The sequence below is a fragment of the Rana temporaria genome, chromosome 3 (assembly GCF_905171775.1).
Source record: "Rana temporaria chromosome 3, aRanTem1.1, whole genome shotgun sequence".
Taxonomy (NCBI): Eukaryota; Metazoa; Chordata; class Amphibia; order Anura; family Ranidae; genus Rana; species Rana temporaria.
In genome coordinates this window covers 493,844,830-493,869,843 of record NC_053491.1, presented here as the reverse complement: position 1 = coordinate 493,869,843, position 25,014 = coordinate 493,844,830, and the positions used below count along the sequence as shown (strand labels likewise).

At 48.2% G+C, this 25,014-nt stretch overlaps 1 protein-coding gene across 1 annotated transcript in view; it reads right to left on the bottom strand.

Moving 5' to 3' along the window:
• Positions 1-7,312: 7,312 nt before the first annotated feature.
• LOC120930826 (NACHT, LRR and PYD domains-containing protein 14-like) overlaps positions 7,313-25,014 on the bottom strand; it is a 30,177-nt gene continuing 12,475 nt past the window's right edge. The window contains exons 3-5 of the mRNA XM_040342006.1: positions 14,661-14,837; positions 13,177-13,253; positions 7,313-7,753 (exon numbers count right to left, since the gene is read on the bottom strand). Of these exons, the coding sequence (XP_040197940.1) occupies positions 13,211-13,253; positions 14,661-14,837 (220 nt within the window). The 3' untranslated portion in view covers positions 7,313-7,753; positions 13,177-13,210. The remainder of the gene's footprint in view (positions 7,754-13,176; positions 13,254-14,660; positions 14,838-25,014) is intronic.

The window sequence follows — 25,014 nt, the reverse complement described above, 5'->3', positions numbered from 1 at the left end:
ATTTGAGGGTTTTTTTATGCTCAGGTCATGAGCCTTTTTTTTTATTTATGTAAGCACACGGTGAGGAGTGCTGGCTACAGTGTGACTGGTGTGTGAATGTGGGGGTGACACTCCTGCCAGTAAGTGGTGTCGCCCTCGGTCGTCAGGGAGAAATTATCCCCACGACCGTGTGAATGTGGTATGAATGGACAGCGACATAATTGGGGCCTTGGTGCGGCGTTGCTGCTCCCAAGTCCTGCATGGTGGACTCGGGCTAATCCAATGTGATGTGGATGTGGTGTGTGAGCTAGGGACCACAGTGGTGTGCATGCGTGCATTCTCCTTGTGCCATAATGAATGTGTGTGTTTAACATGCAAAGATGTCTTCTGTGAGGCGTCTCCTGACTGCTGTTCCCTCAACAGACGGGGTAGCCTCATTTAGGGGGGATTGTGTGTTCGGGGGTCAGGTCATCACGTAGGTCAATCTCCAGGCCCTTTCTCATGGCCTAGTTGTGCAGCACGCAACATGCACCGATGATCTGGCACACAAAGTTACGGGAATACAACAGGGTCCCCCCAGACTTATCCAGGCATCGGAAACGGGACTTCAGGAGGCCAAAGGTGCGTTCCACCACTGCACGGGTACGTATGTGTGCAGCATTGAAGTTTATCTCTCCTCTGGTTTGGGGATTCCGGTATGGAGTCAGGAGATGGGGTTCAAGTGCATATGCCGAGTCACCTGGAAGGGAAAAGACAGGAGGATGTTAGTCATGCATGTGCCTCTCGTGATGTCTGCATCATGGGGTCGGACAGTCATGCCTGACACCCATGTCACTCACCAACCAGCCAGCTGTCCCCATACACGTTCTGTTCAAATTCTGTTGGGATGTTGCTTTGACGGTATATGTAGCTGTCGTGGCTGGACCCTGGGTGTTTGGCGCGGACATGCCATATGAGGCATTGGGCATCGGCTATCACCTGTACGTTGATGGAATGCCAGTGCTTCTGATTGCGGTATATGTGCTCTGTGTCACGGGGGGCCATAATGCCACATGTGTGCGTGGGAATCCTGCAATCATATAGAAATCCTGCATTGCCTTCTGCCGCAGATGCTTATGGGTGGGTCTGATGAAGTGGTGGGACATGCGTCTGAGGATTGTGGGGACAACCTGGTGCACACATCTGCTCATGGTGGATTGTGACATCCCTGCCACAACTCCACTTGTACGCTGAAAAGATCCACTGGCGAGGAAATGCAGTGTTGCCAGGACCTTGACCAGTGGCTGCACTGCATGTGAGCGGTGTGTCTTGCTGGTGATGTCATCATGCAGGGTTGTGGCTAATTCTAGGATGGCATCAGGGCTGAATCTGAAGATGCGATACACCTCTGAATCACCCATGCCAAAGACATTCATGCGCGTGCGATATATCCTCTCCCGTGCCCTCCTACGAGTCGGTGGACCCATTAGTAGTGCTAGGACCACGGCTGCCCCTGGCATGTTGGCACACAGATGTGTTCTCCTGCAAGTGTGGTTGCTCAGCTTGCTCAGCTTGTCCGTAACGGTGCTGCTGTAGCTGCTCTCCAGCTGACCTGTGCACGTCTGGTGCAAAGATAATCCAGCTTTTTGATGGAATAACTTTAGGCCTGACGTATGACTTGCACTCACCGCGCGTAGCTTGCGTAGGGTGCACTTACATGCGTGAATCGGCATATCTCCCTCATTTGCATATTTGAATAGGAAATCAATGTGAGCACAAGATGCGTCGAGCGTAAATATGCGCCCACGACACTCCGGCGTAGGAAAGTGTAGTCAGTCGGAGGAAGCCTATTTTCAGGAGTATTTCGTTCTGTGGGTACGGAACATAAATACGCCGGCACATATTTACACTTACGCGGCGTATCTGTAGATACGCCGGCGTAAGTCTTTCTGAATCTGGCTAATAGTCATGATACAGGAAACACACTTTAGAGACCTTAAATTGCCGCCACTTAAAAACAGGCAATACCCCATGGCCTACCACTCGGCATACGCGGAGGCCAAGTCCAGAGGGGTCTCCATCCTTATTTCCGCGAAGATACCCTGGAGGCTGGAAGACGCCCAGACAGATAGTGAGAGCCGCTTCCTGTTTTTGAAGGGCCTCATTGGAGACAGAAGGGTGACATTGGTGAACCTGTATACCCCCAACGTCCATCAGGACACTTTTCTTAAGAGACACATAGACAAGCTCATGCGATACATGGAGGGCCAACTTATACTAGGAGGAGATTTGAACATACCCCTCTCGCCCCCAGAGGATACCTCCACGGGAACATCTTCCACCTCACGAGACGTGCGTAAACGGATAGGCATGATGCTATACTCCACGCAGCTGGTCGATACATGGCAGCTCTTCCATCCCGGGGAGAGGGACTACTCCTTTTACTCCAAGCCCCACAGGTCGTACTCGCGTATCGACCACTTCCTTGTGCCTCACGGTCAGTTGCACGCGATTAAGGACACCTCGATTGACTCAATTACATGGTCGGACCACACCCTGATAGGAATAAAATACACGCTGTCTGACACTCGAGCGGGACAAAGCCCGACCTGGAGACTTAATGAGAGCCTCCTGCAGGACCCTGAGGTCTTGGCGGATGTGGTAGCCGAGGTAGATCCCTATTTTGATACTAACACCATGGCGGACAGCGACGTAGGGGTGGTCTGGGAGGCTGTGATCAGAGGGGTCCTTATAAAACACGGTGCGAGAATAAAACAGACTCTGACAGTGCAACGCAGATTACCGACATCCTACAATATAAGGCCAAAACGGCGATGCAGGTGTGCCGGAGGAAGGTTTATGAGTCGGGCAACAATTGTGGCAGGCTCCTAGCCCAGACTCTGCAGACACAGCGTCAAGCGTCCTACATTCCACACGTGGTCTCCTCTGCCGGGCTGAGGGCATCCCTGCCCCACCAAATTACCCAGGAATTTAGATCATATTACAACTCCCTGTACAACTTACACACGCCGACCTCCACGCAAGACCTCGCGACAGACTATCTTGACAGATCCCATATGAGCACGCTTGAGACTGAGACTGACTGAGACTCGGGAGTGCCTGGAGGAACCCATCACCTTACCTGAACTCCAACTCGCCCTCAGCAATACTAAATCAGGCAAAACCCCCGGCCCAGACGGTCTTACCACACATTATTATAAGACCTTGCTGCAATCTCTGGGTCAACGAATGGTTGAATTATTTAACTACCTTGGTACCGGGAAATGGTTTCATGGCACCACACTGCAGGCACAGATCTCGGTTATACCAAAAGAGGGCAAGGACCCATCCCTATGTGGGAGCTATCGCCCCATATCTTTCCTTAATGCAGACCTCAAATTATTCACTAAAATTCTGGCCTCCAGATTGCAGTAACATCTCCCCCATTTGATACATTTAGATCAAGTGGGATTCATGCCGATGAGAGAGGCCAGGGACAACACCATAAAGGTCCTTAATCTGTTACATGTCACAGTTAACGGCAAGACGCCATGCGTCCTGGTAGGGACAGACGCCGAAAAGGCGTTTGACTGTGTGAACTGGAGATACATGTTTGCAACATTTAAACATGTGGGCTTGGGAGACCGGATGATGCAATGGGTAGGGGCCGCCTACTCGGGCCCTATGGCCAGAGTAGGAGCGAATTGCATGTTATCAGAGTTATTCCTGATATCCAATGGCACCAGACAGGGCTATCCCCTCTCACCCCTGCTCTTCGCCCTATCCCTGGAACCCTTCCTATGCCATATCAGACAGAACCCCGATATTTCAGCCGTGACGGTGGGCGGAACACAGCATAAGGTCTCTGCTTATGCAAATGACCTGATGTTTACGCTTACGAACCCCTCAACTTGAAGATCAACTTCACTAAGTTGGAGGCCATGGGAGTGGGGATTCCGCAACACCAACTCCGGGAGCTCAGAGATGGCTTTGATTTGAAATGGACGGACAAGGCCCTGAAGTCCCTTTGTACCTTTTATACCGGCGTCATTCTCCCATCTCTTCCAACTCAATTTCCTGCCACTCCTTGGAACGGTGAAAAAGCTGCTGGACCAATGGAATGGCGGCCTACATTCTCGGCTGGGTCTCTGTAACATCCTTAAGATGTCAATATTGCCAAAGTTCCTCTACCTCTTGCAGGCCCTCCTGGTACAGATTCCGGGAGACTTCTTTAAACAGGCTCACACAACTTTTACTAAATTCCTCTGGGCGGGGAAAAAAGCCTCCGACTGAACAGGAAAATGCTATCACTCCCGAAACTACACGGAGGCTTGGCTATGCCAGAACTCTGTACTTACTATCAGGCAACCCACCTCGGTAGGCTTGTGGACTGGTGCCGTCACACTGACACCAAGTTGTGGACGCAGATAGAGCAGGAACAGAGCGTTATCCCACTCCACAGAGCCCCGTGGTGCTCCGCGGCCCTACCCCCGGAGCTTAAGCGACACCCGTTGATAGGAGCCATGGCCAAAATCTGTTCGCAATTATGGACAAAATCCTCACTTACGACGCATAACTCCCTGCTGAGACTGGTGCTTGGCCACCCTCAATTTGCACCGGGCCTGCTCGACAGAAAATGTCTCGAACTTCGGGAGGCGGGGTTCAGCCAAGCATTGCATTTTAGCAACAGGGGAAAATGGAAAACCGCTGTGGAACAAGCAGACCCCGCGGGCCCATACAAATTGGACTACATAAGACCACTTTAACGTGGACACTTCCTGAGTAGAAGTGCCACCTCCTGATGCCACACAACAGACACTCACGACTCTGGAGGACCTCTGTACCAGGACTGGGGTGGTCCCTCACACCCTTTCACTGATGTATGGTATACTGATCACACCGCCCACTGACAGCCCAATTCCATGCCTCCTCAAATGGGAAAGAGACCTAAACTGTCTCTTCCCCGCTAGTAAAAAGCAGCGCATTCTCGAGCTCACCCATAAATCCTCCATATGCTCCAGGACCCAAGAAACAAATGATAAAATCCTTACTTGGTGGTACAGGACCCCGGCGCTGCTGCACACTCTTTCCGGAGTCATCAGACCTCTGCTGGCGCTGTCAGGAGGAGAAGGGTACCCTCCTGCACATATTCTGGTCCTGTACCCGGTCCTGTGCCCACCTACCCTGGCCCTTTGGCTTAAAAAAGTGGATAACATCATCCGGTTGGAGGATATTATCCTTACTAGCCAAAATAGACAGGAAACATACAAAAATACCTGGCAACTGTGGAACGTGTTTAAGTACTCCACTGAAGGACAGAGTCTCAGAGAAGAGCAAACAGAGGGCGCTGTTTAGGGCGCACTCCTGGATCCCTGACCGCACCCTCAGGAACCCCCTCCCCCATTTTTTCTATTATTCTCTTCTTTCTCTCTTTTTTCTCCGGAACTTCTGTGTCTATCTTTTCTATACTTTCACTACTTAAACACTCTGTAAAACGTGCGACTTCGAAACGTTGCTGTTTTTTGTAATCGTTTCTATGCATTAAATATATATATATATATATATATTAGGGCTGTTACTGATCAAAATTGTTCTGTTCGGAGAGGTGAGTACCAATCAAAAGAATTGTAATCGATCAAAAAGATTTAAGATTGATCGATTAATTAAAAGTTAATTTGCACAGCCCTAATATATATATATGCAGTATGTCGGGATCCCCCCCAACATATGCACCATCATGCTGACCAGGATGACACATCAGGGGGGGACACTGGAGATAGATTACACTTTAATCTACTTTGATGATGTCATTGTTATGTTATACAGACCCATGTAACCTGATTTGTAATGCTGCACAAGTTGATATATTGTATTGATGCGGCCCGTGTGGGCCGGTCTCTCTGTTATAAATGAAAACATAAAAAAGAGGACTCCAGTGGCAACCTGTGAAGCTCTGGTGAACTCTATGCAAAGAGGGTTAAGGCAGTGCTGGAAAATAATGGTAGCCACATTGACACTTTGGGTCCAATTTGGACATTTTCACTTAGGAGTGTACTCACTTTTGTCAGATACTGCATATACATTATATGGTAGGAACATATGTGGTAAATATAGAGAGCGCAGAGAGAGTGCAAGGAAAGGAACAAATGTAGAGAGAGGGGGAAGGGAGAGGTGAGAGAGGGGGAAGGGAGAGGTGAGAGAGGGGGAAGGGAGAGGTGTGAGAGCGGGGAAAGGGAGAGGTGAGAGAGGGGAAAGGGAGAAGTGAGAGAGGGGGAAGGGAGAGGTGAGAGAGGGGGAAGGGAGAGGTGAGAGCGGGGAAAGGGAGAGGAGAGATGAGGAAGGGAGAGGAGAGATGGGGAAGGGAGAGGCGAGAAGGGAAAGGGAGAGGTGAGAGGGGGAAGGGAGAGGTGAGAGGGGGAAAGGAGTGGTAAGAGAGGGGGAAGGGGAGGAGAGATGGGGAAGGGAGTGGTGAGAGAGGGGGAAGTGAGATGAGAGATGTGGTGAGAGAAGGGGAAGAGAGAGGTGAGAGCGGGGAAGGGAGAGGTGAAAGGGGGAAAGGAGAGGTGAGAGGGGAAGGGAGAGGGGGAAGGGAGAGGTGAGAGGGTTTTGACTGTTGAGAACAAGCTGAGAAGACGTTGGTAATAATCACAGAATCACAGAATAAGGTTTAATAAAATATTCAAAACTTTATTGATGAGTAAAAAAACTCAATGGGGTGAATCTATAGAGAATAACACCTTTCAATAACTAGGTAATAATATTGGTAGCCCAATAATCAATTGGGATAATCAAGTCCCTTCGGGTAATGATCTGTGACATGAAATTAATTTATCCATGGATTGTTCCGATTATGTTTCGATGATATGATAAATCATGCTAATAAAAATTGCAGCAAGTTGGCAGTGAAAGGCAAAGCGGCTGAACGGACTCGGCACAATGTATTATTAGTAGCTGTGTTGGCAGAGAGTGATGCAGAGCAGAGATGGGGGAGTTGGCAGAAGTAAAGATGAACTTCTTTAAATGGGATCACTTGGCTAAGCTTGTCATTCAGGGGGATAAAAAGCTGGTTGTGGAACAAGAACTCTCATATAAGGCAGCAGAGAGCCGGCTATGAGATGTCAGTCTCTTCTTGGGATTGCTGATGGATCAGGTTCTGTTCTTATACAAGATAATGTCAGCAACATGGAGAAAGAAATTGCAGAGAGAGAGATTGGGAGCCGATAATGCTGTATATGTTAGATAGAGCCACATCATTGTATTACATCCAAGGAGAGGAGAGAGAGAGAGTGCAGGGAGAGTAGTATGGAGGATGGAGAGTAGTATGGAGGATGGAGAGTAGTATGGAGGATGGCGAGTAGTATGGAGGATGGCGAGTAGTATGGAGGATGGAGAGTAGTATGGAGGATGGAGAGTAGTATGGAGGACTGAGAGGAGTAGGACAGCATTAAGAGGAAGATGCGGTCTCTGTGTCTGTATTAGTGATTGTTCCACTCAGCTTTTATTGATGAGAAACTTTAGAAATATCCTTTCTCCGTCATGAATGATTCCTAATAATGAATCGGATCCTCATCATCATCATAGTAAGTATTGATAATATTGGAAAGTGCGGAATCCTACAGAGGGGAGAAGAGGGAATTCACAATGGGAGGCGACCATTATATCCATGAAGAGTAGAAGACTTTCCTTTAGAGGATTGCAGAGAAATCCGAGTTGTCGGTGAGTACATCCTCTATACATGGAAGAGGTCCAGCAGACCCAACACCGGGACACAATCACCAGACAAATCTCTGGCCGTCTACAAGAGATAATTGTACAATTACACTGAGATATTACATTGCATACATTCCATGAAATGTTTCATCAATACATATATATGTGAATGTGATGTGTATTTGCCAAGTTGTCTCCAGTGGTAATGAGGATGGAGGAGATGATGAGGTCACTGATGTGACTTGGGTGCCGGATAGAGCAGAGGAGGAAAGTGAGGGTGAAGCACAACCCCAAGTAGGCAGTCATCATGGAAGAGTAGAGAGCAGCCCCCCTATTCCATCACATTGTGGAGCTGTTATCTCCCGCCCCCCTTCCTACAGCTCAGCCGTTTTTTTAGTACATGTGCAGCCGATCGCACTGTTAAAATTTAAAACTTTGTCTCAGGCACATCAAGCATGCCAAAAACACCAACCATTTGGGTACCACATGCTTGACAAGGCATTTAACCTTCAGCCCGTTGGCAAGAGCACCTAAAAGTTACACAAAAGGGGCACAAATCTGTCCCTCCTCCTTACTCACCTCAGTCTGCCCCCACTATACCTCATGACCTCTCAGAAGTTCCACTGACAGGGATTATGGTATAGCGCAGGGTGTCCCAGGTCCTTGTAGCACATCTGCCAGTAGCAAATTATCAGCTGCAGAGTAGTAAAGCTTGCTCAAAGTGGTGAAAAATGTGTTATTTCCATCCAAAGTCTGCCAAAGTGACACCAGAATTTATCCCAAAAATCTCTAATCCTGTTCCCAGTACACTACATTTATAACCTCATCATACAGACTGCCCCCCAAGCCATTATTTATAAAGAAAAAAAGCTATTTGTAGCTCTGATCACTGTATAAAGTGAATGGTCCCAAAATAGTGTCCGCCATAATATCGCAGTCCTTTTAAAAATCACAGATTGCCGCCATTACTAGTAAAAAAATAATAAAAATGCCATAAATCTATCCCCTATTTTGTAGATGCTATAACTTTTGTGCAAACCGATCAATAAACGCTTATTGCGATTTTCTTTCCAAAAATATGTAGAAGAATTGATATCGGCCTAAACTGAGGAAGAAATTAATTTTTTTATATATTTTTGGGCGATATTTATTACAGCAAAAAGTAAAAAATATTGCATTTTTTAAAATTGTCGCTCTATTTTTGTTTATAGCACAAAAGATAAAAACCTCGGAGGTGTTCAAATACCACCAAAAGAAAACTCTATTTGTGTTGGAAAAAGGACGTCAATTTTGTTTGGGTACAACGTCGCACGATCGCGCAATTGTCAGTTAAAATAAAGCAGTGCCGAATCGCAAAAAAAATGCTCTGGTCAGGTAGGGGGTAAAGGCATTTTTAATTTTTATTGTTTCACTTTAAGCATCATTAAAATCACTGCTTCTTTAAAAAAAAAATTATATATATATATATATATATATATATATATATATATATATATATATATATTTTTAAATCATTGATGTCCCCCAGGGCAGGACCCTTCAAAATGGGGACTTTTGATTTTTGCAGTTTGGGTCCCATAGACTTCAATGGGGTTTGAACAAGGCCCATCACTAGTGACTACACATGATACTCTGCAGTGGGATGGATGACATATAATGCTCTGCAGTGGGTTGGGTGACACGTAATGCTCTGCAGTGGGATGGGTGAAACGTAATTCTCTGCAGTGGGATGCCCTGCGTAGGGGGTGATACACAATGAACTGGGAGGGGTGACACATAATGCCCTGGTGAATGACACAGAATCTGCCTAAGGGGGTGACACAGAATCTGCCTGGGGGTGACACAGAATCTGCCTGGGGTGACACAGAATCTGCCTGGGGGGTGACACAGAACCTACTTGTGGGGAAAGACACAGAATCTGCCTGGGGGGTGACACAGAATTTGTCTGGGGGGTGACACAGAATCTGCCTGGGGGGTGACACAGAATCTGCCTGGGGGGGTGACACAGAATCTCTTTGGGGGTGACACAGAATCTGCCTGGATGGGGGGTGACACAGAATCTGCCCCTGGGGGGTGACATAGAATCTGCGGGAGGGGGGTGTAACGGAATGACCCGTGACACCCAGAGACTTTTGAAAGATGGGGGGTACTCCTGTGCCAGCATCACTAATGACTCTTGGGTCTAGGGTCACTCTGTGCCCCTTTTGGGCATAGGGTGACTGATAAATGATAATTCATGTTTTGCAGGATATCTTGGAATATTACAGTTTGGTTAATGCTGTCCACAACAGGTCAATAGGATGTCTCCTTTAACCACTTCCAGACCTGCGCACGACGATGTACGTCCTATTTTTAAAGATTGATATCTCGGTAATGGCAGCAGCTGCTGCCACAACCAAGGTATCGATCTTTAGTGTGCGCGGTCTGGTACACGATAGCGGCGGTCTCCGCGGCGGATTCGCCGCGAGATCGCCGTTATCGGTGGCGGGAGAGGGGAGGAGATCGGGACCGTTCGGCAGCTGAGCTGGGACGAGACTGAAGGAAAAATCTCCTTCGCCCGTCCCCATAGCTCTGCTGGGTGGAAGTGATGTCAAAACGTCAGTCCCACCCAGCCTCTTAAAGAGACAATTTTTTTTGTCATTTGAAAAAATGACAGTTTCAATTTTTTTTTATTTTTTTTGCATTTTAGTCTAAATATGAGATCTGAGGTCTTTTTGACCCCAGATCTCATATTTAAGGGGACCTGTCATGCTTTTTTCTATTACAAGGGATGTTTACATTCCTTATAATAGGAATAAAAGTGATCAATTTTTTTTTTCAGTGTAAAAAGTAATAAAATAAATAAAAATAAATAAGAAAACCCAAAAAATGTTTTTTTAAAGCGCCCCGTCCCGACGAGCTCGCACGCAGAAGCGAACGCATACGCGAGTAGCGCCCGCATATGAAAACAGTGTTCAAATCACACAAGTGAGGTATCACCGCGATCGTTAGAGCGAGAGCAATAATTCTAGCCCTAGGACTACTCTGTAGCTAAAAAAATGCAATCTCTAGAATTTTTTAAACATCGCCTATCAAGATTTTTAAGGGTAAAAGTTTGACGCCATGCCACGAGCGGGCGCAATTTTTAAGCGTGACATGTTGGGTATCATTTTACTCGGCGTAACATTATCTTTCACAATATATAAAAAAATTGGGCCAAATTTATTGTTGTCTTATTTTTTAATTCAGAAAAGTGAATTTTTTCCAACAAAAGTGCGCTTGTACGACCGCTGCGCAAATACGGTGTGACAAAAAGTATTGGAATGACCACTATTTTATTCTCTAGGGTGTTAGAAAAAAATATATATAATGTTTGGGGGTTTTAAGTAATTTTCTAGCAGAAAAAACTGTTTTAGTCTTGCAAACACCAAATCTGAAAAACACCTAAGGTCTGGAAGTGGTTAATGCTTAACCCAGGCTGTTGAGATGCTAATTAAGTCTGTAAAGGTCAGATGTCTAGCATTTCGGTGTTAATTCAGCCTGGCTTCTAAGGCCTCGTACACACGACCGAACATGTTTGCTGAAACTGGTCCACGGACCAGTTTCCGCGGACATGTTCGGTCGTCTGTACGGCCGACCGGACCGGATTCCCGGCCGAGCGGACAGGTTTCCAGCAGACAAAAATTTCCATTTTCATCGGACAGGTCCCGTCGTGTGTATGAGGCCTAAGACCTTTCATTATGTATGCTAATAACACTGCTTTGTGTGAAAAGTATAAGATGTGGAATGTGACTTGTCAAGCTGTATGCAGAGACAGGCTGCCTGGATACTGATTAGTAACTAGGTCATGTTAATTATGTCAGACCAGTGCCAAAACCTCTGACATAGGAATGTGTATTATGCAGGTCAATCACTTATTGTCAGAGACAGGACATCTGGGGGATTGTTAACTCCTCTGAATGTCATTATCTAAAAGAATGTGATTGAAGTCCCATTGTGTGATGTGTGGGTGGAGTGTGTCTTTGTTCCTTTGATTACTGTAAAATGTCTGTACTGTATATAAGAGAGCTAACCATTAAAGCATTCATTTGTTTCATTCGTTTGAAAGAACAGAGCTTGTCTCATCTTAATTCTGGGGGAATGGATCGTGTCTGTTGGATGGTTGGAGTGTCGGATAAGCTGTCGTGGGGCGATGGAATGGAATATTGTAAATGGTGGTGACCGTTACAGGGGGTGACACAGACTCTGCCTAGAAGGGTGAAACAGAATCTGCCTGGGGGGGTGACACAGAATCTGCCTGGGGGGTGATGATTAAAATAAAACATTTTTTCCAATGAAAATTCAGTCAATAAAATGTATTGTCAGTAAACTTTGACACAACAGGACCGTGTCTTGTATGAATAAAGTTTGTTGAAATGTTTGGTCCTTGTGCTGCTGTCACAGAACATGCATCCAGGAGCCAATCCACATGCAGCTCTGAAAGTGCGGGATCCGCTGTCAATCATAGAGAGGAGGCGGGGCAGAGGTGGAGCTGGAGCACAGAGCCCCAGATTTCCAATCAGATGACAATGGAGGCAGAGCTGTGATCTGATGTCTGGGCCCCTGTACATGCGGTGCAGCCAGTGTGTCACCATAGGCTTGTAGTACTATAGATGGGAGTGCGCATGTGCGGGTGTCCCTATCAGATGACAATGGAGGCGGAGCTCTGATGTCTGGTGTGTCACCGCAGGCTTGTAGTACAATAGATGTGAGCACGCATATGCGAGTGTCCCTATCAGATCAGCGCTGTGAAGGGGGCACTGGTCACACAACAACACAGGAAGTGGACAATACTTAGCAGAAATGACGCCATTTAGAAGAGGAAAAGAACACAAATATTATTATTACTGGAATTCTATATTTAAGGATCGGAAAGAGAAAATAAAATGTGAGAGTTCATATCACTTTACTCTGATATCATTCCATTCTGGACATTCTCTTCATATCAGGAGCCGTGTATTACCTGAGAGGGGGAGGAGCCATGTATTACCTGAGAGGGGGAGGAGCTGTGTATTACCTGAGAGGGGGAAGAACTGTGTATTACCTGAGAGGGGGAGAAGCCATATATTACCTGAGAGGGGGAGGAGTTGTGTATTACCTGAGAGGGGGAGGAGCTGTGTTTTACCTGAGAGGGGGTGGAGCCATGAATTACCTGAGAGGGGCCATGTATTACCTAAGAGGGGGAGGAGCCGTGAATTACCTGAGAGTGGAGGAGCCATGTATTACCTGAGAGGGGAGGAGCCGTGTATTACCTGAGAGGGGGAGGAGTCGTGTATTACCTGAGAGGGGAGGAGCCATGTATTACCTGAGAGGGGAGGAGCCGTGTATTACCTGAGAGGGGGAGGAGCCATGTATTACCTGAGAGGGGGAGGAACCGTGTATTACCTGAGAGGGGGGAGCTGTGTATTTCCTGAGAGGGGGAGGAGTTGTGTATTACCTGAGAGGGGAGGAGCTGTGTATTACCTGAGAGGGGGAGGAGCCGTGTATTACCTGAGAGGGGGAGGAGCTCCCACACACCATCTTTTTATCTTCTTCTGTGTATAGATACATCCCAGCCTCCGCCAATCCTTCATAGAAGAATAAAATGAGAGTGTTAGAGGAGGAAATGTTGCTGTGATGATGGAAAAGGGGGGAGGGGCTATACTGTGCTCTGTAAGAAATGATGGAAAAGTGAGGGGCCCTCACCATGGCAGGGGCCACACACTCATGGCCATCCAACCATTGGGATAGCAGACTGTATGCTGGGTGTGCTGGGCTGTCATGTGTACAGGATGAGAGCTCACATCTGATTGGCTCAGTAATACTGACACATTGGATAGACAGAGGGGGATGGGGGGTAAAACCTTGTGGAAGATTGTAAGACCTGACTAAGATTATTATTGGTGGATCTGATTTCCCCATCTGTAATGATAAAACTTGGGATGAGGAATAAATTCTCCATCATCTGGGAAATGTGTGACTGGCACAGGAAATCTCAATCATCTCTCTCATTATCTGTATAACTACAGAGACCTCCAATGGGTTCTACAGAAATTGTATAGAATGTTTGTCACCCCGTCCTTCCATTTTCATTACAGTGCAGCCTGGGTGTCAGAAGACCTCCCAACAACGTCCCCCTTCCATCATCCCCACCCAATGTTCTCTACAGTTTACTATTCACATTCTAATGCCGCGTACACACGGTCGTTTTTTGTGATGAAATAAAACAAAGTTTTTCTAACTTCATCATAAAAAACGACCTTGCCCACACACCATCGTTTTCTGAAAATGCTCTAGCAAAGCACGGTTACGTACAACACGTACGACGGCACTCTTTTCCATTCAAGCTCCCGTCTCATAACTTGCTTCTGAGCATGCGCGGGTTTAAAACGTTGTTTTAGCCCACACACGATCATTTCTTTATGACACAAAAAACGACATTTTAAAAAACAACATAAAAAATTAAAGCATCATTTTAAATGACTTTTTAAAAATGTTGTTTTACTTCATCACAAAAAACGACCGTGTGTACTCGGCATCAGACTTAGGCCATGTACACACGATCAGTCCAAACTGATGAAAACGGACTGAAGTTCAGTTTCATTGGTTAACCGATGAAGCTGACTGATGGTCTGATGTGCCTACACAGCATCAGTTCAAAAACCGATAGAGTCCAACACGGTGACGTAAAACACAATGACGTGCAAAAAAAAAAAAAAAAAAAGTTCAATGCTTCCAAGCATGCATCGACTTGATTCTGAGCATGCCCGGGTTTGGAACTGATGCTTTTGCGTACTAACCATCGGTTTTGACCTATCGGTCAGGCGTACATCGGTCCAATTTTAAAGCAAGTTCTCTGTTTTTGGACCGAAGGACAACAGACCGATGGGGCCCACACACGGTCGGTTTGGACTTCAGCCCGTTTTCATCAGTTTGGACTGATCGTGTGTACATGGCCTGAGTCTGTGTGTTTCCTCCAATAGAACAGATCTTACCGTCTATCCACAGAGAAGCCAGCATTCCGGAGGACCTCACAACATCGTCTCTCTTCTGACTCCGACATCTTCTTATCATCATCCAATGTTATCTCCAGAGAGGTCAGAGTTCGGTTTGTGGAGATAACGGAGGAAAGATCATCACAGCACCATAATGTCCCTTTACAGTTCCAAATTCTGGAGGGAGAAGCAGGAAAGAGGTGAAATGTTCTTTCAGGGAGGGGCAGAAGTAGACACATCTAATGAATAATCAGTGGGCGGAGTCTTAGAAAATTAAATGTTCTTCCAGGGAGGGGCAGAAGTAGACACATCCAATGAATAATCAGTGGGCGGAGTCTTAGAAAATGAAATGTTCTTCCAGGGAAGGGCAGAAGTAGACACATCCAATGAATAATCAGTGGGTGGGGTCTTAGAGAATGAAATGTTGGGACATTTGGATGGATGATTGTGATGCATTTGCCTATATGTCTCAGTTTAATTCTCCCTGCTAGCCATGTGTGTGTGTTAGGCCGGGTACTCACGAACAAACATGTACGGTGAAAGCAGTCCGTCGGACCATTTTCACCGTACATGTCTGCCAGAGGGCTTCTGTACGATGGTTGTACACACCATCGTACAGAAGTCCGCGCGTAAACAATACGCGGGGCGTGTCCGCGTCGTCGCCGCGACGATGACGCGGCAATGACGCGGAGACGGGGGCGGGCCTGCCATTTAAAGGCTTCCACGCATGCGTCGAAGTCATTCGACGCATGTGAGGGACGGCGGGCGCCTGGACATGTACAGTAGGTCTGTACTGACGACCGTACATGTCCGAGCGGGCAGGATTCCAGCGGACGGTTTTAAAACACGTCCAGGAATATTTGTCCGCTGGGAAAAGGCCCGGCGGGCAAATGTTTGCTGGAATTCGGCCCGCTCGCGCCCACACACGACCGAACATGTATGCTGAAACTGGCCCGCGGACAAGTTTCAGCATACATGTTTGGACGTGTGTACGGGGCCTAAGAGGTAGAAAGGGATTTCATGTGTGATTCATTTCTCTGCTAACAGGTTATTGAAGTGCTAATGTCCCCTCACTATTCTAAAGGTTAATTGATCTATTGTGTTGTGTGAAGACGATCTGTGTTTACCCTTAAAAGATGTGTATTGTATCATCAGGCTAAATGATTAGATAAGTGGTATGTTAATTATTCTGATTGTTTCAGTGTAGTAATTACCTCCACTGATGTCTTTATCTTAAGAAATGTGTCTGCATGGTCGGCTCTGACCTGTCTCCTATAATCTGTATGGGAACCCCCACTGTATGAGGGGGGGCGGAGATTTCATTGTTCCTAACAGGTTGTAACCACATATAAGCTGAGTGTTGTGTCATTAAAGTGGCTTGTTCTAGCAGTGAGCTCTGACTCATGTGTGGCTTAATGGGTGATCTCAGGAATATTCCTCCTAGTGGAATATTGGGTGATGTTCTTATGGAAGAAGGGAATCTTTGACGGGGATATCATACCAATACCGTCACAATTGGTTGGCAGCAGCGGGATTTTCCCTTCTACTCTCCTTTACACCCGGATTCCAAGCAGACACTGGAAGAACTACTGGAAGTTCGTGGAAGGATTGCTAGCAACAAAACCAAGCGGGTCATCATAGCAGAATCAATGGAGCTAGACCAGGAGGACGGGATTGCAGCAACGCCAGCAGTACAAGAGATGGAGACACCAGTGATTCAGGAGGAGGAATCGCCAGCCAACAAGCTAATGAGAGAGAAGCTAGCATGGTTCGGTCCGAACCCAACGGCAGATGTGGTGCTGAAAGTGATGGACATGTTAGTAAACGCAGAACTACAGTTAAAACTGGCAGCAGTCCAACAAGCAGCCGCACATTCTCCAAACAGTGAGTACAGCACAGCAGACGCAAGGAAGATTCTGTTTAGCGCTTTTAAAGCTTTTGATGAAAAGGACTGTGAGATTGATAACTACCTGGCAGACTTTGAGCGACAATGTAACCTGCACTGAATAGCTAGAGGAGAGTGGGTTGCAATATTGTCAGGCAAACTGTCAGGCAAAGCTTCTGATGCTTTCCGGACCGTGCCAGATCAGGATATCCATAGCTACGCCCGGGTTAAAGAAGTGCTCCTGGCTCGTTATGCAGTAACCCCAGAGTCCCACCGACAGAAGTTCAGGGACTCACGCAAAACCATAAAAGACTCTTACGCGGAATGGGCATACCAGTTATCCCTGTCGGCCTCTAACTGGGCTAACAGCAGCCAGGCCACCACCGCAGAGGACATTTTGCAACTAATGCTCCTGGAGCAATTTTACAATCACATCCAGACGGACGTCAAAGACTGGGTAAGAGATCGCAGGCCCATGACTCTACCAGAGGCCGCTAAGTTGGTGGATGAATATGCGGAAACTCGCAAGACGAACCAGGTCACACCACAGTTACAACCTCCACGACCAACGGTGCCCTCACACCCACCAGCCGCTAGATACCAACCTCCTAACAGACCGGTGACATCTAGCCTTCGCTATCCACGCCAGGAGGACAACGAACAACGCTGCTTCCGGTGCAAACAGCTGGGTCACTTCAAGCAGAATTGCCCCATGAATGACAACACCAGGTCAAATTGGTCTCAACCTGGGTACCGCCCACCAGCAGCAGCCCATTGTGTAGACTCGGCTTGGGATCTCCAGGAGCTGGGTCCGGAAGAACCATCGGACACCCTTTACGAAGTCCTCACGGTACAATCTGTTATTATGGACAACAGGGAACACCATTGTCAGCTGGTCATGGGCGACAGCCATGATCCGGAGGGGCCCTGGAGGGAGCTGGGCAGAAAGAGGCACCGCCGGCTACCCCCCAAGAAGAAGAGGTCCTGTAAACCGTATAACAAGCTGACCTGGGAGGAGAAGAAGTGACTGGAGGAGAGGGAGTCGCATCGGGCGTCCCAGATGCGGGCCGAGATGTTCGCCAAGGGCCCACCGGTGGCCCCTTACACCACCACCCAGTTCCGGATGATGAAGGACCATGTGGAGAGCCTGCAGGACATGAGCAAGCAGGATCTGATCCGTGAGTACATAGAGCTTGAGGAGTGCATAAGCCACATGGAGGAGGAGAACAACCACCTGAGGTCACAGCAGGCTGACCCCCCAGGCTCCATGAACTAGAGATGGAGCTGGAGAAGCTCAAAGAGGAGAACCGGCGGGTGCGGAGGGAGCAGAAGGTGGCTGACCCTATGGGGCACTGATCCCCCCCCGGACTCTGAGCACCAGTGCTACAGCATTTCAACAAATATAACTTTTTCTTTTTATGAATCTCCTGTGATTGTCACTTCAGAGCCATAACCTGCCCCCTCCCATAGCGGGACACCTAGACGGCGGTGCACAGACCCATTCGCCGTCTTCACACTGACTTCTGGTGACTCTGCAGATCGCACAAAGACTTGGGAACTGACCGGCGTGTGATCTGACGACCCGGTGGCATACCTGAGTCGGAAGCAGTTGCCAAGGGAGGTCAGTCACGCCAAACGGAGTTAACCTCGGACTAAAAGCTCTGAACCCGTCAACCCTACTGGACCAGGGAAGGTCCAACCGGGTTTGCCGGAGCAGGGAGAAAAAGGGGGGCCATTGTGATGCATTTGCCTATATGTCTCAGTTTAATTCTCCCTGCTAGCCATGTGTGTGTGTTAGAGGTAGAAAGGGATTTCATGTGTGATTCATTTCTCTGCTAACAGGTTATTGACGTGCTAATGTCCCCTCACTATTCTTAAGGTTAATTGATCTATTGTGTTGTGTGAAGACGATCTGTGTTTACCCTTAAAAGATGTGTATTGTATCATCAGGCTAAATGATTAGATAGGTGGTATGTTAATTATTCTGATTGCTTCAGTGTAGTAATTACCTCCACTGATGTCTTAAGAAATGTGTCTGCATGGTCGGCTCCGACCTGTCTCCTATAATCTGTATGGGAACCCCCACTGTGTGAGGGGGGGCGGAGATTTCATTGTTCCTAACAGGTTGTAACCACATATAAGCTGAGTGTTGTGTCATTAAAGTGGCTTGTTCTAGCAGTGAGCTCTGACTCATGTGTGGCTTAATGGGCGATCTCAGGAATATTCCTCCTAGTGGAATATTGGGTGATGTTCTTATGGAAGAAGGGAATCTTTGACGGGGATATCATACCAATACCGTCACAATGATGTCATGGAATATTGGTGGGACCTCCCCTGTGAAATGGAGGTAAGTTGTCACCCACCTGAAAAGTCTGAGGGGTAGATTCACATAGAGTGGGGTATGTTTTTGCGGGCGTAATAATCCTATTTACGTTACGCCTCCGCAACTTTTACAGGCAAGTGCCGTATTCTCAAAAGAAAGTTGCGGCGGCGTAGCGTAAATAGGCCGGCATAAGCGCGCCTAATTCAAATTGTGAAGAGGTGGGCATCTGTTATGTAAATTAACCATGACCCGACGTAAATGACATTTTTCACGAACGGCGCATGCGCTGTCCGTGGAATTTCCCAGTGTGCATTGCTCCAAAATACGCCGCAAGTACGTATTGGTTTCGACGTGAATGTAAATGACGTCCAGCCCCATTCACGAACGACTTACGTAAACAACGTAAATTTTTCAAAATTTCAAATACGCCATCGTATCTCCTTTCTGAATCTGGCCCTTAGTGTGGAGTTACACTGTTGCGGGTACATTGCAGCATACGTGGTAATGCACACATTGGAGGGGAGAATGGCTCCATATAGATTCCCTTTCACACTAAACTGCAGCACATCGATGGGAACCGCCCACATAGGAAATAATGGGATTTCTACTTCACATGCGTCTCCATGCAGCAAAATCCATGAGGATCACTAAACGCACTGACAACCAATGATAATATGTCAGCAGATCAACCAATCATTGGACAGGCGACACTTGGGCGGAGCCGGGTGATGTCATTTCCTGCCTGGAACTGAAGCAGGAAGTGGTGCTGGTGAGTGATATTATTTACTGCCCAATTGGTTGCTGGATATGCTGACATATTATTGGTTGTCAGTGCATTTATTGTAAATAAAGAGACAATTGTTTTGAAGGACACACAGTTTTGTTTTGTTTGGAGTTCTATATCCATCCAATCAGGATGGACCATATCCCTTAAAGGGACCCCACACTTGTAACAGCTGTTCTTGTGGGAAGTCCCCCAGGCCCATTGAGCCCCCCAGAGGGGGGACAAGCACATGACACCTATACTGTGTATGGGGCCAATCAGTGCTGTGTTCTGGCCTAGACCAACAAGGCAAAAAAGCCACCCCCCGAAAAAAAGCACCCACACACAGTGACAGTGCTGCTCCATTTGCCAGAGAACTTAGCAGCTGCACTGTAAGGCCGGGTACTCACAAACAAACATGTACGGTGAAAGCGGTCCGTCGGACCGTTTTCACCGTACATGTCTGCCAGAGGGCTTCTGTACGATGGTTGTACACACCATCGTACAGAAGTCCGCGCGTAAACAATACGCGGGGCGTGTCCGCGTCGTCGCCGCGACGATGACGCGGAGACGTGGGCGGGCCTGCCATTTAAAGGCTTCCACGCATACGTCGAAGTCATTCGACGCATGCGAGGGACGGCGGGCGCCTGGACATGTACGGTAGGTCTGTACTGACGACCGTACATGTCCGAGCGGGCAGGATTCCAGCGGACGGTTTTAAAACACATCCAGGAATATTTGTCCGCTGGGAAAAGGCCCGGCGGGCAAATGTTTGCTGGAATTCGGCCCACTCGCGCCCACACACGACCGAACATGTATGCTGAAACTGGCCCGCGGACCAGTTTCAGCATACATGTTTGGTCGTGTGTACGGGGCCTAATAGGGGAGAGGAGAGCTGTGGACTGTCTGTGTATTTGCCCCGCTCACCCCCTCCCCTTTCTTCTGTCAGCCAAAGATCAGGCTCTAATCAGGGACACGGCTCTAATCAGGGAAGTGCATGCTCTGACCTCCCTCCACTCACCTACCAGTCCCCACCCCCCTCCACTCACCTACCTGTCCCCACCCCCCTCCACTCACCTACCTGCCCCCACCCCCCCTCCACTCAGCTACCTTCCCCCATTCCACCTCCACTCACCTACCTGCCCCCAACCCCACCTCCATTCACCTTAGGTTTGCCACCTCATCCCTTTAAACCCAAACACATATTAATTACACAGGTTCTGTGGCTGATTAAGGTGGTAATTAAACTCACTTGGTGCCTTTCCTGCATTAAATTAGACTCAGAACCTGTGTAAGTCATGTGTGTTTGGGTTTAAAGGGATGAGGTGACAACCCTAATTCACCTATGTGCTTACTTCTGCAACCCAAACCCTGCACAGCCACCAGGGACCCCATAGAGCTACCAAGCACCCCACACAGCCACCAGGGACCCCGCACAGCTACCAGGGACCCATAGAGCTACCGAGCACCCCGCACAGTCACCCGGGACCCTACCCAGCCACCAGGGACCCTGCAGAGCTACTAAAGACCCCAAACAGCCACCAGGGACCCAGAGCTGTATCTTGGCCTAGGCCAGTGATGGCGAACCTTGGCACCCCAGATGTTTTGGAACTACATTTCCCATGATGCTCATGCACTCTGCAGTGTAGCTGAGCATCATGGGAAATGTGGTTCCAAAACATCTGGGGTGCCAAGGTTCACCATCACTGGCTTAGGCTGACAAGGCCTAGAGCGGCACTTTGCAGGGGGCGGCGATTCGCCACCCCCGCTCATAAACCCCCACCCGTCCTCCCGACTCAGATGCAGCTTATTAAAGCTGCCTCCCACTCAGATTGCTTCCCGCGCGGCATCATTGCATCTGCTCTCCAGCTCTGGGCGGGGACGGGTCTCCAGAGGAGGAGGACGATGGTGGAGAAAACCTTCAGGCAGCACTGAAGCAGGTACGATTTGATGAGAGTCTGAGTGAGGGATATAGTGGGGGCTGAAATATGGCAACCCCATTTTTGCTGGGACTTGTAGTGCACTGTGGTGGCTGAGAAATAGCAGCCCTGTTTTGCTGGGACTTGTAGTGCACTCTGTGGGGGCTAAAATATGGCAGCCCCATTTTTGCTGGGACTTGTAGTGCACTGTGTGGGGGCTGAAATATGGCAGCCCGTTTTGCTGGGACTTGTAGTGCACTGTGGGGGCTGAGAAATGGCAGCCTTGTTTTTGCTGGGACTTTTAGTGCACTGTGGGGGCTGAGATATCGCTGCCTCCTATGCTGGGACTTGTAGTGCCTTAGCCTGTAGGGAAACTGAGGAATCCTCATTCCGCCACTAAGGGCACTACAAGTCCCAGCAGAGTGAGCTGCCATTCTTCCATGCCCTGTAGTCTATGGCACTACAAGTCCCAGCATAGGAGGCTGCCATATCTCAGCCCCCCAGAGGGCACTACAAGTCCCAGCAGAGCAGGCTGCTCTTACAGAACAGGAGAAATAGCTGGGGGGTTGTACTGGGAGGGGAGAGAAGGAGGCACAGGTTTGAGATGAGGGTTTTTTTTAACATGAGAATTTATGCTGGAAGGGGGAGACGGGGGAGGATTTGTGTTGGGAGGGGGAGATGGGGAGGATTTGTGCCGGGAGATGTAACGTGTACTGGGAGGGGGAGATGGGGGAGGATTTGTGATGGGAGGGGGGATTTATGCTGGGAGGGGGAGATGGGGGAGGATTTGTGCCGAGATATGTAACTTGTGCTGGGAGGGGGAGATGGGGGAGGATTTGTGATGGGAGGGGGGATTTATGCTGGGAGGGGGAGATGGGGGAGGATTTGTGCCGAGAGATGGAATTTGTGCTGGGAGGGGGAGATGGGGGAGGATTTGTGATGGGAGGGGGGATTTATGCTGGGAGGGGGAGATGGGGGAGGATTTGTGCCGAGAGATGTAGCTTGTGCTGGGAGGGGGAGGATTTGTGATGGGAGGGGGGATTTATGCTGGGAGGGGGAGATGGAGAAAGATTTGTGCTAAGAGGGGGATTTGTGCTGGGAAAGGGGAGGTTAAGGCAAGGGTTTGTGTTGAGAAGGTGGGATTTTCACTGAAAGGGGTTATATGAGCGTGAGGATTTGTGCTGAAAGGGGGTATTTTTGCTGCTAGGGGGAGATGGAGGGGGGGGGGGTCTGGAAGGGGTGTGGTTTACAGATGATAGGGCAGGGTCTTAAATAGGAAGGGGTGTGGCTTTGACAGTAAGGGTGGGTCGTATTTAAATTAGGGGGTGCATGAATTTAGTCAGGCCTAGGGCAGCACAAAACCTAAATACACTACTGCAGGGACCCTGCTCAACCACAAGGGACGCCACACAACCACCAGGGACCCTGCACAACCACCAGGGACCCTGCACAGCCACCAGGGACCCCGCATAGCCACCAGAGACCTTGTACAGCCAACAGGGACCCTGCAGAGCTACCAGAGACCACACACAGGGACCGGAGCTAAATGGGCCATGAATGGTTCTGATGGATGAGGATTGGTAACACCGGCATTTCAGTCTGATCCCAACAAGACCTATCACTGCTTGTCTGGTGTGATCAGACTCCATAGAACCATTCTGTGAGTTTCTCCTGGATTCTATCCTCACTACACATACAATGTTATATGTACATGTACCCCAACATGTGTACAATCAGGAGGAATTATTTCCATTTCTCTGCAACTAATATTTTATTTTGTATGAGAGATAAAATAGATTCCTCTGATCTCTGACATAAATCAATGTCTGGCAGACAGTTGGGGGTCTTCTCACTGTATCGGCCTCGTCCCCTGCTGGGCTTGTAGATGAAAGGACTAGGACTTGATTCAGAAAGAATTTACGCCGGCATATCTATTGATACGCCGCGTAAATTCAAAGATGTGCCGGCGTATCTTCTTTCTGTATTCAGACAGCAAGATACGCCAAAATTAGGCTAAGATCCGACTGGCATAAGTATCCTACGCTGTTGCATATTTACGCTGGCCGCTAGGTGGCGCTGCCGTCGATTTCAGCGTAGAATATGCAAATGAGCTGGATACGCCGATTCAGAAATGTATGTGCGCCCGACTGATTTTTTTACGTCGTTTGCGTAAGGCTTTTTCCGGCTTAACGTTACTCATGCTATATAAGGCATAGCCAATGTTAAGTATGGACGTCGTTCCCGCGTCGACTTTTGAAAATTTTACATCGTTTGCGTAAGTCGTTCGCGAATAGGGCTTTGCGTAAATTACGTTCACGTCGAAAGCATTGACTATTTGCGACGTGATTAGGAGCATGCGCACTGGGATACATTCACGGCCGGCGCATGCGCCGTTCGTGAGAAATGTCATTTACGTGGGGTCATGTTTTATTTACATAAAACACGCCCACCTCTTGACAATTTGAATTTGGCGTGCTTACGCTGGCAGATTTACGATACGCCGCCGCAACTTACGGAGCAAGTGCTTTGTGAATACTGCACTTGCCTCTATAAATTGTGGCGGCGTAGCGTAAATAACATACGCTACGCCCGCACAAACTTACGTGCCCCTACCTGAATCTAGCCCTAGGACTTCTCTTTGAGGCTCAGTGAGGTGACAATTTTATATCTACAAGGATGGGGGGATTTTATTGGCATCTAGGGGTCACTTCTGGTCTAGAGACTCGCTCTGTCCTTCCAGATTCTAATTGAGGATCATCTGTCTATGATTGGTCAGTGAATGAAGAGAATACGGAGTCCTGTGTGTCTTCAGGTCCATTTCAGGTCTGAATTTAGCTTAAAATTTGGTCTGAAATTGGACCTGAAATGGTGAATGGAGATGCACCGGACCCCCTGCTGTGAGCCGCTGTGACCACCAGTGTGACCCCAGCCAAAGTCTGATCTCTGATAGTCAGTGGAGGGGGAGGGGATGAAAGCCAATAACAGCGAGTGACCCGAAGGACTATGATGGGAACTCCCAGTGTAACCGGCCAATCAGAAGTTTGTCTTTGTATAACTTTCATCTAGGTGACATGTCTGGATCCCTCACATAGAAGATTTATACCAGAATCCTGCAGTATATTATATAATTTATAGCAGTGGTCCCCAACCTTTTTGGCACCGGGGACCGGCTGCGTGGAAGAAAATTTTGCCAAGGCCCGGTTGGGGATGGCACGCGGGGGGTAATCGATTTTTCACGGGCAATTTGTCAGTGCATTATTTCTATTATTACATTGTAGTAATAAATGAAATAGTTAAACCCACCATAATGCAGAATCAGTGGGAGCTTTGAGGGCGTCACTTGCCACGCTGCCTGCCACCAGATGCGGAATGTCACTTGCCATGCTGCCTTCCACCAGATGTGGTAAGGCCCCAACAGATGAAGTTAGTGCCCCCCTCCACAGATGAAAGTAGTGCCCCCACTA